This window comes from Balaenoptera borealis (assembly GCF_965194805.1).
Source record: "Balaenoptera borealis genome assembly, chromosome: 20".
NCBI lineage: Eukaryota > Metazoa > Chordata > Mammalia > Artiodactyla > Balaenopteridae > Balaenoptera > Balaenoptera borealis.
Genome location: NC_138879.1, coordinates 13936764 through 13952377, shown reverse-complemented (window position 1 = coordinate 13952377; position 15614 = coordinate 13936764). Strand labels below are relative to the sequence as shown.

The 15614-nt window shown below is 35.7% G+C and overlaps 1 protein-coding gene and 1 long non-coding RNA gene across 19 annotated transcripts in view; one reads left to right on the top strand and one right to left on the bottom strand.

The window, feature by feature from the left end:
- The window catches only part of LOC309619052, a 373591-nt gene that overhangs the window by 240808 nt on the left and 117169 nt on the right, over positions 1-15614 (top strand). The window lies entirely within an intron of this gene.
- Positions 1-15614, bottom strand: part of BPTF (bromodomain PHD finger transcription factor) — a 140058-nt gene that overhangs the window by 64147 nt on the left and 60297 nt on the right. For 12 of the 18 annotated variants that reach the window (XM_082373654.1, XM_082373660.1, XM_082373657.1 and 9 more), the window contains 4 exons: positions 9189-9377; positions 5129-5316; positions 3257-3612; positions 2637-2768 (listed from right to left, as the gene is read on the bottom strand). In XM_082373654.1, the coding sequence (XP_082229780.1) occupies positions 2637-2768; positions 3257-3612; positions 5129-5316; positions 9189-9377 (865 nt within the window). The remainder of the gene's footprint in view (positions 1-2636; positions 2769-3256; positions 3613-5128; positions 5317-9188; positions 9378-15614) is intronic. The other 6 variants (XM_082373662.1, XM_082373650.1, XM_082373652.1 and 3 more) reach the window with 2 other exon arrangements.

Sequence of the window (15614 nt, the reverse complement as noted above, 5' to 3'; positions counted from 1 at the left end):
TTTACTCTACCTGGAACTGACTATTGTGTATAATATAAAGAATGAAGTTCAATTTACCACTGTACAGACAACTGATTTCCTCCTCATCTTCTATTGGACAGTTCATCCTTTCCAGTGCTACTTCCATCACATACTGTATTTTCATATACGGATTGGTCTCTTTCTGGACTGTTTACTCTGTACCACTGGTCTATTTGTTTACAGCACAGTATTATAGCTACCAAGTAAGTTTTGTTACATGGGAGGGCAAGTCCTCCCACCTCGTCCTTCAAATTTACATTTTCTATTGTTGCCCCTTTCCATAAAAACTTAACCATCTTGTGAAATTCTACAGAAAGCCCAACTATAATTATTAATGTGTTTGAACTTAATCTGTATATTAAGGTGAGAAAAATTGACATTGTCAAGACACTGAGTCCTCCTATACGTGAACAGGAGATATATTTTCATTTATTTAGGTGTTCTTTAATGTTTTTCAACCAAGACTTTATAACTTTTTCAAAAAAGATCCTGCCTTCAAACCTTTACTATTGAATATCACAATAAACAAACATTTTATAATAAAATATTTGGTTGAATTTCTAGATACTGCCTTAGGATCAAGTCTTAGAAGTCTGTCACCTAAACAGTTGTGACCATACTACTGCCAAAAGTGGAAGTCCTATTATTAATTTCTAATTTTCATGAATCATGGTCTCTAATTTTTTTAAAATTCAAAGTATGCTGTATCACCTCATCATAATTTTAAAAAAAGTTCTTTTGTATATATTACCAGATGTGTCATACTAATACAATTCATGATACAATTTTATAACTCTAGTAACAGGTTTAAAAGACTAGTCATGGGAATTCCCTGGCTGTCCAATGGTTAGGACTCCACGATCTCACTGCCAAGGGCCCGGGTTCAATCCCTGGTCAGGGAAAGAAGATCCCACATGCCACACAGTGCGCCAAAACAAATTTAAAAAAAATAAAATAGGATAAAAGACTAGTCATAATGACATACCAGGAGGGGAAAAAACCCTAACTAAAAAAAAATGAATTGCATTTTCATTAGAATGTTTAATATTTAGAAACGAATTTATAAAAGCTTTGACTTAGTCATTTTAAGTTACATTTGAGTACTGAAGTTTTCTTTAGCAACATTTAGCTTAGCTTTAGTTCTCAAAATATTGGTCTCTGCCACCAGAGACCACCAACACAAGTTTCAGGATGAGCACTGAATAGGAGACTGTTGGCGCAGAAAAGTTTGGGGAAAGTCTGGAAGTAAATGCAAGAAGGAAAAACAGAAATATAGGCCTCACAATTGCCTCTGACTTTCCCCTTGCTCTCCCTGCCCTGAGAAAAGGTGGCGGTGAGAAAAATACAGGCATGCCACCCATTTAGCTCTCCTCTCCTGGGCTGCACCGTTCATAGCACCTTAACTTAACCCTGTTGTGTTTTTTTTAATCCTAGGAAGAATTAAGTCCATTCCATTTGTGGAAGCTTCTACCAGTAGCAGCAATTACATTCAAAATAGGAGGGAGAGAGGAAAGAGTATCCATAAGACTTATGGGGGGAAAACACTACAGAAAACTGAAAGCAACCCTTAGCAGATGAAAAATATTTAGCAGGCATATTTATTTTTCTTAAAATTTTTCATTATAAGATAAAACACAGGGGGCTTCCCTGGTGGCGCAGTGGTTAAGAATCTGCCTGCCAATGCAGGGGACACGGGTTCCAGTCCTGGTCCGGGAAGATCCCACGTGCCGCGGAGCAACTAAGCCCGTGAGCCACAACTACTGGAGCCCGCACACCTAGAGCCCGGGCTCCGCAACAAGAGAAGCCACTGCAATGAAAAACCCGCGCACCGCAACGAAGAGTAGCCCCCACACGCCGCAACTAAAGAAAGCCCGTGCACAGCAACAAAGATCCAACGCAGCCAAAAAATAAATAAATAAATTTATTTATTTATTTATTTTTTTAAAAAAGAAAACACAGGTGTAGAAAGCAACACAAAACATATTTAAATTTAAAAAAATACAGCATTATACCTTTGGAGTGGGCCCTGTAGAGGGGCAGGGAAGGTAAAAGGAGCCTTACTTTTTACATTGAATAATAATTTACATTTTTTACCATAAGCTTACATTAGGTTTGTAATAAGAACTTTTTAAAAATTAAAGTTAAAAAATAAATCCATTAGGGCTAAAAAGTAGATTCAAGTCACAAATTTATTTTTTTTGTTAACCATCTGCTAAAGTCACACAACTCTGGGTCTACTTAGGAGCTACATGATCTTTGGCCAGATACTCGACTCTAAATAAATCAAGACGTCTAGCACATTCCAGAGTAAATATTCAAAAAATATACGCATTCTTTCTATTCAATAAAAATACTTTTTACTTTAGAACATATTTTTAATTTTCATATACCTGATCTCTTCTGATCTTCATTATAATCCTATATCCTAAATAAGAACTAGTGTTTATTCAGGTTTACATCTTACATGTTTTCCTCCATCTTATAGGAGGAAAATGAGGTCAAGAAGAGTTAAGTCTTTATGATGGCCTCTTCAACACATTAACTTTCATTATTAATAGACTAGTATTCCAAAAGGGAGACTAACCCACCATTCACGAGGCTCAGGATTCACTTACCTGGTATGTCCTAAAGATTCCCGCCAGATTGGTAGCATCACAACTGGTTTAACTGCACACTCCAAGATAGCTAAAGCCAATGCAAATTCTCTGGGTTTGCTACACATCTGAACGGCCTTGATCCAATTTGCCCTAAATTTCAGAAAGGAAAAAAAAAAGAAAAAAACAAAATTTCATCTTGTTGATCTTAAAGCACAAGAGCTGTAATTTATGAAGACTTCACCTTATAGGCCATATGTTTCTAGGCTAAGCAGGTATAAAATATACTGCTACTGGAAGTTTCTACCTCACAGAATCATAGGTCTTAAACACTGGAGGAATCTCAGAGGTCAATTCGTCCTCCAAATCTTTAAACCTTCTATGATGTTCTGGAACTCTGTCTGGACTCCACTTGGTTCCGGGAATAAAGACTCTGCTTTCCAGAAATCTTCCCAATGTTAGTGTTGGATCGGTAACTTAAGAAGTAAAGTTACTCCTATTCCTAACATCCTCAGTGTTTTGCTGACTAAAATGCCTTCATTCAATTCATTAATAATGACAGTTTAAAGTGTGCAACTGCAATAATCATTTTGTAAATATTTACTATATTCACAGCAATAAATAAACCTAGTTTCCTTTACCTGTGTGAAGCCCAGTTGGGATGAAGAAAGGAGGAAGGGATATTGTTTTCCAACTGGGTGATAGTCAGTCTCAGAGTAGATATGGTAAGAACTTTGGATCCATGGACAGAACCATTCCATTTGAACTCTCCAGCTGGAGTCAGACAGAATTTATGTGCAAGATGCCTTCTCTTATCATGGTCTTCTCTGTGCTGGTGCTTATTCAAAGCAAATGAATTGGTGGAGTACTGATTGTGGTAGACGCGATACTTCCCCTCTTGACCCAACTTAAAATAATTGTTGATATTTCCCTTCATGACCACTTCCTTTTTGGTGCTCAACCGTGAAATTTCTCCTTGAGAATTAACTACCAGTACCTGACCAAGAAAATAAAAAGACTCCATTATTTATGTCAAATATGTAAATTTGATCAATTGTCTTTCAATAATTTGTAATTTATCATTCAAAATAAGTTAAGATACATCTTACGACTGAACTTTTGAAGTTTAAAGATTTTTTTGATGTGGACCATTTTTTAAAGTCTTTTATTGAATTTGTCACAATACTGCTTCTGTTTTTCTATGCTTTGGTTTTTTGGCCGAGAGGCACGTGGGATCTTAGCTCTCCGATCAGGGATCGAACCCGCACCCCCCGCATTGGAAGGCGAAGTCTTAACCATTGGACGGCCAGGGAAGTCCCTGAACTTCTGAAGTTTAAAAGCTAAAGCTAACTGTTTATAATTAAACAACCAAGATATGCCTGCAAAAAGAAAGAAAACTAAGCTCTATTAAAGTGCCTATTATATGTTGGACATTATTAAGTATTTTCATGTATCTCAAATATACACATGAAACTAATATATAAATCATTCACCAATCATTTTCTCAAGCTTACAATATACAGGGGTTAGAGACAAAAGAGGGCATGAGGGCATTACATGTACTACTCCCGCAAACATATATTCTTAAAAATACCTTTTCTTCTGCTCCTTTTATCATTCCAGCTTTAGATAAGAGCCCATGGATACGTTAAAATAGTGTTTCAAATAGTTGATTCCAATCCTTTAGTGGACTGTGAAATCAATAGTGGGGCTTATTCAGCTTTAAAAAAAATGAAATATAATACAATAGACTAGAAAAGAAAATACCAGAGTGCTTCCCACATAGTAAAATACTACTTCAGGAAACTTTTGAATGTATGTACTGGGTTGCTATGAAAAATGTCTTAGTGAGGGTCAGAGTAAAAAGAAGTCTGAAAGCCACTGTCTTAAAGCCATTTCTTTGATGTTAAAAACACTGCATTAAAAAACAAAACAAAACAAAAAAAACCCCACTGCATAATCTTGCATATCTACCCTGCAAATAATTCTCAAATCTGAGAGACACAGCTGTGGCCCTTATTCTATCATCATGGCTTGCTGGGAGACAGAAATACTGAGTCCTAGCTTCAATCTTTTTGTTCACAGTCAGAGTTGAGATGTTCTATACACCGTGCTCTGCTATCAAGGGGTAAGTCTTACCTTTTAGCTGCAGGTTCATCTAAAATGACTACAGCCAGAACTGAGCATTAAATCTTTAATAAAGCCCACAAATAGCCTACCTGTTCCCACATGTGAAGAAGCAGCCTCTATCTCTTTAGAATTATATACAATAAAACTAACCATATAGTCAGAAACAATACTACCCATTTACAGCATTTCTATGCATGGATTGAAATTTGGGTGTACAACTATACTTAGCATAATACAAACCTAACACTTTTAATCTCGTTACACACTACACTCTCAGAAGTGAGGAAAATACAGTTCAAAAGTACCTCTACAAACTTCCTGCCCCTATTTTAAAAATGATTTTACATTCCAGAGATTTTTGTTTTAAACAGAAAAAAACACACCTCTTTCCCCTCCTTAAATAATTTATTTGCTTCGTGGGCTGCGGCTGCCACCTGTTGGCTCTTCAGCTGACTCAGTTTGCTGTCTGGATTCCGTAACCTGGTGATAATCCGAGTTGAACCAGACGCTCCTCTTCCACCTCCAGGAGACTCACTTATTTCCCCATTAGACTTCTCTGATTTGAAATCACCTGTTATCAGATAAAAAGCCAAAAGTAATTGCTAACAGTAAGTAAATTACATATAGTAATAACACCTTACTTATCCAAAACTTCCATCTGGTAGACAACTAAGATCCAGAAAATAAAAAGTCCTTGAATAGCCAAAGCAAATGCATTAATTCTTAAAGTTTTACTCCAAAGAAAGTATGTCAGAACTTTACTGTGAGTCATTTATTATTTTACAGAAAATTCAAACATGCCAGGTAATCTGTTTTAAAGCTCAGCTACTAGAAAAGAGGAAGGGCTGCTACAGATTTACAAGTAACAAACATAACTCAAAATGCACACTAATAAAATATTGCCTTATATATTCGACATGGATTTCTGTATTAAAAGTAAAGGATATAATTAATTTTAGAAAGATTTCCACTGAAATTCTGTTTAAATACCTAATAATTTAAAGCTTATAAACATAAATGCCAAGTGAATTTTTTCCTAAAGAATCTAGATAATTATCTGTGTATGCAGATAACTGTACATGTGAAAATCAACTACATTAGCTTTTTAAAATATAATAAAGGCCTCTCACATTTTCATAATATCTTAATTTTTTAAAGTGACAGATTTAACTGCCAAGGAGCAATTTCTGCTTTTGCATAAATCTCACTTCAGCTGAAAATTTCTATACGTTCTAAAACGATTACATCACTATCCAATTTCCACTGGCCAGACAGTTGAACAAGATCTCATTTTTCTTTCTTAATTTAAAGCTTTTAAAAACTAAGACAGTGTGGCACTGGCAAATGAAAAACCAAGCAGAAAATATGGCACTGACTAAATCAAGATGGGGTAGGGGTACTGGGTATCTTGCCATCTCAGGCTGGAAAGCTAGTAACCTTCAATGTGTGGTAGCAAAGCAGTTGGTTAGTTAGACTATCCACGATTTTCTCTCGGCTCTCAGACCATGATTGTACCCATGCTAGAGTTCTGTGCCGACACGACGAACTACAGCGGCACCTTTTTTTTTTTTTTTTTTTTGGCCACACCACGCGGCTTGTGATATTTTAGCTCCCCAACCAGCGACTGAACCCGGGCCCTCAGCAGTGAGAGTGTGGAGTCCCAACCACTAAACTGCCAGAGAATTCCCGATAGTGGCTACTTCTTGGGACTGTCTTTGAAGTCCTACAATAAAGACTTTTTAGACATCATTTAGTCAAGGCCAGACTTCCTAAAAGCAGAAAGGGAATGGCACAGCACTTTCTAAATTAAGCGCCTCAATTTAGAGCCAACAATCCAACAGGTGAGAGTCAATCCTTTGCCACTTGCTAAGTTTAGTGCAAATAAGGGAAAGGAGGCAGAAAATTCATCCCTGGGGGTACGACTTGAAGGAGCAGAGAGAGGGGACAAGGCTAAGAGTGGAGGTCATCGTCTAGCACACCCTGCCCAAAGGCCACATTCCTGTTTAAAGGAGTGAATCACTGTGATGCCGCCTGGAGGCTGAGTGCAGAGCTGCCTGGCCCTAGCCTCCCTAACTCACTGTTTAATGAGTCAAGAGGCAGGAGCGTAGACAGACTTCGCTCACCTGGGGGCTGGGGCAGACAAACTGGGCAAGTAGAGGGGGTTTACCCTCAGGGACTCTGGGCAAGTTTCTGGGCATTAGGTACTAGCTGGGTATTCAGGCAATCTATAAGGGGGTGTTACTGCCAGAAAAAAACCCCAAACCTGTCACACTGGGATGTATAATTATTCAAACCTACAGCAATTTCCAGCAGGCCATCCCTGACAGAAGTCAGCTGGATCTAGGCTGTTAAAGGAGAATGGCCTCCAGAAGGGGGATCTTCCCGTATGCTTCTCACTTCTCATCCATATCCATTCTCCCAGAAAACCTCCCAGAAAAGGGCCGCCAGGTTTATCAGAGAACACCGTCCACCATCAGGTTAATGAGTGTCACAGGTAGTTAAGCTCATAATTTGGCTCATGGATTGTAAGATCAAGATAAGCCACAACCAGACATAATCAAAATAATACACACAATACACAGAAATCCTAGATACAGTTAAAATTACCAGATGTTCATTTTGGGAGAGAAGTTTTTGAAAAAATTTTCAGTTGTGGGTGAGATCTTTCCATTATGTTCGGCAGAGGCATTTTTTAATTTGAATACACACGTTTGTACTGAGCTAGGGTGGAACTGTGGATATTTGCTGTTTCCTATCTTCACAGCATCTCTCCTTCCTTGGAAAACCATTTCTACCCCACTCCAATTATATACTTTTGCTGGAGCCATCAATCATAATACCTTGCCTGCCCTGGCCACAGGAGTAGGAACAATATGTCCAAGATAGGCCACTCACATTCCTTCCTCAAGGGCTTTTGATTTGGAGCGGGAGTAGGGGCCTCGCCTTTGGGTCACAGACCTTGGAAAGATATGAATACAAACCGCTGATGCCATCTTCCCTGCCACTTGGGGAAAGCCTGTCTGTATTAGGAGAGAATGAGGTTAACACACAAACATATGCAGATCCAAAAGGTGAGACAGAAAGAGGAAAATGGAAAGAGTTTTGATACCTGGAGGTCCAGTTATGCCTGGTGATGGCTTGGACTTCCCAATTATATGAGCTAATTAAATTCCCTTTTCACTTAAGCTAGTTTAAGCTAGTTTGGTCACTTGCAATTGAAAAGGTTCTAATTGAGACAGATCTCCATCTCATATCATACACAAAATTATACACCAGAAGGATTAAAAATGAAGTTATAGAAGTATTATGTGAAATTACTGTAAAATATATGTATGTTCTTGGGATAGGGATGGTCTTCCTTAGAAAGACACAAAATCCAGAGAAATCCTAAAGAAAAAGACTGATAAATTTAACTGCATAAAAAATGTAAAAATTTCTTTATAAAACAACAGAAAGAGTTAAAAACAAGCAATGACTATATAAATATATAGGTAAAATCAAAAATTAATACCCACAATACATAAAGCATTCCTAAAACTCATTTGGGAAAAATATCAAAATTCAGTAGAAACAAATCAGCAAAAAATATGAATAAGCAATTCACAGAAAGTTCAGCAAACACATGAAAAGAAAGTCAACCACATTAGTAAGCAGGGATATGCAAATTTTAAAATGAAATACTTTTCACCATTGGCAAAAATGTAACAGATAGATGATGTCAAATTTAGCGAGAATATGAAGAAATACACATACATGTAAATGATTAGTATAAATTCCTTTTAACGTACAATTAAGCAGTAGCCATCACTATTTTTTAAATGTACCTACCATATGATCCAGCAATTCCATTTACTGTATCTATACTGCCAGAAATACAAGTACACAGAGATATATGGTGAGGATGTTAAAAAGCACCACTAGTTGTAATAATGAAAAAACTGTTAGCCTAAATGTCCATTAATAGAGAAATAGTAAATGAATTATGGTTCATCTGTACTGTGGAGTACCATGCAGCAGTTAAAAAAAGAATAAAATCAATTTATTACATGAAAAGAACCCCTACATGTATTACTGAGTGAAAAAAGCAAGATGCAGAACAACACATGCAGAATGATCCCGTTTATATTTAAAAAAAAAAAAAAAAAACTTTTTGTAAACATACATACATTAATGTAACTGCACGGAGAAAGATATAAAATGTTACACACCAAATAATGGTGGTTACCTTTGGGGAGGGGGTGTGAAAAAGATGTATTTTTTCCCAAGTGCTTTTTTATTTTTTTAAAAGAAAAACACTGAGTGCAAGTGTCACTTGTGTTTAAAAAAAAAAAAAAAAAGGAAAAGAAAATCCAAATCTTCCCACCCCCCATCAAACTTTTATTTAAAAAATTAAAAATTAAAAAAATAAAAAAGCTCCTTTCAATGTATGAAGTGTATTCTTACCTATCTCTTCTTGAATAGAGACAGGTGTATGAGATTCTCTTTCTCCATTTTCAGGATCATCCGCTGCCTTAGCAGATTCACTCTGGGAAGAATTTAGTTCACTGCTGCTGTTACTGTTTTCCAGATTAGGCTGGGTGGAGGTAGTGGTAGCACTAGTGTTACTGCTGTCACATGTCTTGTTAGGTTCTTCTAGAAAAATAGAATACCTGATTTTTAAATTGGAAATCACATCAAAAACAACTAATTGTCAGAAAAGACATTTAATTGTTTTAGGGTTGCATTACAAAGCTGGATTTTAAAAAGCTGCTCATGTATGAATAATGCAATGTATGAAAAGAAATTTGTAAACAACACCCTATGAATTGTTTTTTAAGTCTCCCAGTATTAACTCAGGCTCTTATCACCTTAGTGTATAGTACACAGCAGACAATCTTTCATAATAATAAAGTGATATAACAATCTCACAAAATTTATGATGTGCCAGATACTGCAGAATTGATTTTGTTAAGAAAATCCCTCAAAATCTGAAATTTATATTCTTACTTTTCAAAAAGTATTCAAACAGTATTCGAAACAGAATTAAACAGGATTATTTATCTCTAAGGTTTTCTGCCTGAATTCTATACCCCCAAATTTAACTAGAAGGTAATGCCTAAGTGATTGTTAATTTTAAGACCAATATAATAGTATCACTAAGAGTATAGTTCCTAAAAGTATATCAAAATGAATGCTACCACGAACTGAAAGCCTAGGTCTTTCCTCGGCAGTTCAGAAATCTAGAGCCTCCCTGTGCATTTCATTTTGCCACTATTAAGATACCTTTTAAATTAATCCCCTAAATTAAAAGTCGTCGACAGTATATCACAAAGGCTATCTGTAATGTATCATGAGCTCCTAAATTTTTTTTTGAGTGAAAAAACCAACAACCTGATAGAAAAATGGGAAAAATATATAAACAGTGACGAAAGAAATGAAAATGGCGGGAATTCCCTGGCGGTCCAGTGGTTCAGACTCCGCGCTCTCACTGCCAAGGGCCCCTGTTCAATCCCTGGTCAGGGAACTAAAATCCCACAAGCCATGCGATTCAGCCACAAAAAAGAAAAAGAAAAAGAAAAATGGCCTTTAAACATGGAAATATGCTCACTTAATTCAAAGTAAGAGAAATGCAAAGTAAAATTGTATAGAGAAACTACCTCTCAGCTACCAGAGTGGCCAAAAATCCAAGTCTCACGATACACTCAGGTAGAGAGGCAGTGGGTTAAGAGGTACTGCCACACATTGTTGTAGGACTGTAAAGTGGTGCAAACTGGATAAAAGGGAACTGACAATATCTAGAAAAATTACAGATACATTTACTCTTAACCTAGCAATCCCATGTCCATAAATCTACCCTGAAATACACTGGCAAAAATACTAAATTATTTACTGATATTTACAGAGGTATTCACTGTAGCACTATTTATAATGGCAAAAGACCAGAAAAAACAAAATGCCCACCAATACGGCACTGGCTGAATAAAAGGTGGTACATACAATAAAATATCATGCACCATAACAAGGACTGAGGAAATCATTATATCCACATATGAAATGATCTCAAGATTAAATGTAAAAAGAAAGATGCAGAACAGTACTTAGAGTATGCTAACTTCATGTAAGAAAGGGAGAGAAATATGAATTTATGCACATATTTTGCTTTTCTATATGAAAAAAAAAAAAAAAACACTAGAAGAATAACCAAAACTTAATAAAAATGGCTACCTGTAAGGGAAAGGAAGGAAATGGTTATCTAGAGAGGGAAGGGATGAAAGTGAAAATTCTCTGAATAGATTACAGTTACAAAGTTTGACTTTGGAATCATGTAAATGTTTTACATTTTTTAAAAATTCAAGCTAGAAATGCAGCCCCTAAAAACTGAAAGAAAACAGCCTAATCGTGTATCAAGTTGTTGGCATAACCACACAGAGAAAAAGATTATTTCAAGTGACTTTGGAACACAGAATTTTGACTATACATTCTTACTGGAAATATGGTATAAAGATAAAGAGCTGCAAAAAAATCTTAAATGCGGTTCAGTAGTCTTACTGTGAGCAATAATATTGGTATTATGAAATTACTATGCTATTTAAATCATTTCTTCTTATTACTATTATTAATGCACATCAAGATATTAACAATAATTATAAAAATAATATATATTATTAATGGACATCTATAACAGGATAAAGCAAGTATATAATTAAGTTACTGTTGTCAGGAACTAAGGCATTCAGTATAAAGGAAAAGAGATACAAGTGTAAAAAAAGAAACTAAGTATGCAATCCTCAATCTGAATTTGAAATGTCAACATGAATTGGTTTTTTTCTTTTCCAAAATATGTATTTCCTAACACTACCCAATAAAAAATCCTAGAGGCAGTGAGAGCCCAAGAGCAGTAAATACTCTTGGGTCCAGATGATGGTCTCTAAATATCATTCCCCACAATAAGGAACCAGGGCTTCTTGCAGGAATTACTGATTCGAGGTCTGGGGTAAGAAATGTATAAGATAAGCTGCATACATCTTACTCTGCCAAAAAGCAAAAAAGCAAAAGAGACTACTGGGGTCATACACAGCAAAAAGGACTCAAAAGCCAACGTAAAGGGGCTCCTGAAAATCAATATAACCAAATTAATGATAACTACAACTGACTGAAACAAACTGCATACATAAAGACCTATGAGTTCAAACAGATACTTAAAATGAGAAAATCATGCCCCTCCCCCCAAAGTTCATAACTCAAAAATCACCACTGAAGGTAACTGGACACCAACTCCTGACTCTGAAAATCAGATTTTAAGAGAAATAATTAAGCATGTATTTCTGCTCTAATTATATTTCAAGGTATTCAAATAGACTTAGTTAATGAGGGAAAATTCTTTACAGAAGAATTCCAGTTAAAAAAATACTGAAAAAATTATAGAATTAGAAATCATATACTATAACTTCCAAATAGACAGCTGATTTTGAACTCACTGATCTATCTTAGAATTTGTAAAGGTAAAACATACAGACATCATGATGAGCCTTTTGATGCAATATGATGTGAAATACCCAGAACACAGCTTATGAAGTATTCTTGCCAAAAATAGTTGAAAATGAATTTAATCAAGCCTTTAGAACAAATTAAACACTAAGAAGAAGGAAAGAAAATCCTGGATGTGGGATATTCCATAGGAGGATATACTAGGATTCTTTAAAAAGTCAGGGAAGGGGAGAATGCTCTAGATTAAGAGACTCAGTAGACATAAAACCAAATGTCATGTCGTGCGGGGATCTTATTTGGAGTTATTTAAAACACAGCCAATGTTTAAAAAAATTTTTTTTAAGTGAGGAAATTTAAATTGACTGGATAGTAGATGATACTAAGGAATTGCTGTCAATTTTATTAAAATGATAATGGCACTGTAATTATATAAGATAATGTCCATATTCTTTAGAAATGTATGTAGGACTGATATAACATGATGTCCGGGATTTGCTTTAAAATACTGCAGTAAGGAAACAACCCAAATTCACATCAACAGGAAAGGGGATAAACTGTGTTATAGTTACACAGAGGAGTACTGTAATACAGTTAATATGAAAGAACTCCAGCAACATACAACATTATATTAGTAATATAAAGTGAAAAGATTAAGTTCCCCGAAGTTATACTTAACATATACACTTACTAAGATATACTTAACACAACACACTTGCTACACAGTTTAAAACAACCGAAACAGAAATACATAGTTTTTATGTTACAAGCAAACCATGTAGATCAACTCAATGAAGCAACAGTTATGTGGGTTATACATCACTTTGACCTCTAGTATCAATAGTCTTAATTCTACTGGATTTCTGTCATAAAAAGGAAAGAAAATATTAGTGAACACAGGATTTAGGGTGACAATCACTTCAGGTAGGGTAGAAGGATGCAGGCAATGAGATTGGGGAGATGGCTCGATACAGGTGAGTTTCAAAGCAGGACTTAGACTTCTGTTTTGGGTGATAGGTTCCTAGGTGTTTATTTCATTAATAAGATCATTTCAAACGTGAATGAATAAATTAAGGGGGACTATGCAATGACCAATGATGAGTGCAATTAACTAAGGATTATGATTTATCTAATAGTGTACACCTGGGGTCAAAGGGGGGCGATTTTTAAAAATTTGAGTCCTCCCCACTCAAAAAAGCAGTTTAAAAAAAAAAAAAAAGCATGAGTAAAACTAGTATGACAAAATATTGATGATTTTCTAATCTAAGTGTTAAAATATGGGGGAGGGGTCACTATGTTATTCTCTTAACTTTTGTGCATGTTCATAATAAGAAAATTTTATATGAAAGATAGAAATGGCAAACTTAAAATCTGACAGCTGCAAACCAGTAATATAATCAACTAACTCATGCTGTAAAATGCATATATTTGGAAGAAAAGAAGTCTCACATGAATAGCATCAAATTCCTCACTAATCATTCCTTTCACAACTGTAGATCTAGTTTTGAAATGTGCTGTATTCTTAATTTATAATTGTCTAAAAATCATCTTCTCGAATAATGAAACAGTATATAGACATCCCCTCATTTATGAGCTCAGAATTCAGAGTGCATTTTCTCACAGAAGTATAATAAAAAGTGATTGGGGGGCTTCCCTGGTGGCGCAGTGGTTGAGAGTCTGCCTGCCAATGCAGGGGACACGGGTTCGAGCCCTGGTCTGGGAAGATCCCACGTGCCGCGGAGCAACTAGGCCCGTGAGCCACAACTACTGAGCCTGCGCGTCTGGAGCCTGTGCTCTGCAACAAGAGGGGCCGCGATAATGAGAGGCCCGCGCACCGCGATGAAGAGTGGCCCCCACTTGCCGCAACTAGAGAAAGCCCTCGCACAGAAACGAAGACCCAACACAGCCATAAATAAATAAATAAATAAAATTAAAAAAAAAAAAAAGTGATTGGGTTCTAAACTAGCCCACAAAAAACTATTTCAGCATACAATACACCCCAAGTATGGTTTTAACCAAGACAATAATTCTGGGATAGGACTTAAGAGATTCCACCTAATCATATCTTAAAATACTTCATAGAAAGTGCTCTCTGCTATTAGGAAGATAATGGTACTTCATAAAAGAATAGGCAATCAATCCCATCCCAAGGTATTTTGATCTTAAAAAAAACTACTACCCCACTGAAAGCAAACTGAATTCAGAATCTATCCATTTAAACTTTCAAGGTGCTAACAAGCTGAGGACTACCATAACTCATAATACAGAGCTTTTTTGTTGACCTGTCCCAAGTTAATTTGCCTTAAGTTTTCCTCCATTTCAGTTTAGAGGAATTGTTCTAGAACTCTTTACATCCTTACTTCATTAGGATTAAAGAAATCTCAAGCATTTGTTTTAAAACACCACAAAGAAGGTATCCCCTACCAATAGGCCTCACAGTTCAAATATTCTAGACTAGAAGCTAAAACCAAACACATTTAAAAGAATAAGAAACAAAAGAGTAATATTTAGCTGCAGAACCTCCAAAAGCCATTATCTATCAACTCAATGAGGTAAAAGTAAACGGGAAACACATCAGTTCAGCATCCAGTATCAGCAGCCTCTTACATCCACTTAATTTCCTTATAATAAAATCCAAACCTAAAGCAAAGTACTATCTTTTAAGATGTCATTATCCCAAAAAGTTAAGAAACAGGTTAAATTAATATGTTCTTATAGTTCAACCTTACAGATGTTAGACTTTCAATATGTCCATGGAAACACTTTCAAAGCAATTATAAATAGTTATGGAAATAAAGCCAGTTTTATCTACGGCTGCTATTTTCTTCATCCCAGGCATTAAATCTAGAGGCATAACTTTAATAAAACAAATGCTGTCTGCATTATATGTTTGAATACAAATTCTCAATAGTATATTTGAGGTTAAGATGCTAGAAAGACAGATGCCCCTGTCTCTCCTTATATATTGAAAAACTGACAATCTGGTACAAAAGTTTCTAATCTAAAATCCAGAACAAAAGTGTAATTCTGAAATTGAGCTGTTTGTTAACTACAAAGAAGTTATACTGAATAATAAACAGTACACTTGCTATAAGGGGTCGTTTTTGGCAACATAACCATTTTCATGAACTGAAATGAAATGTCTGGAATACAGGTGCAGCGGGGCAAAATCTGAGGAACAGATATTCAGAGATTAACTTTTTTAAGTGATGTCTACAAACATTTCCCAAAATACGGCCCAACTTTTCAGTTTAAACTTCAATCTCAGCCACATAAAATCTTTCTGAATCATACCCAATTTGAAATCATGAAATCTGCCCATTTTTCTTATGTTCTCACTCCTTTAGATTTTTAGACCACAGATTTATAATTTTTCCTTTGCATAATGTCATCTATCCTAAGAAA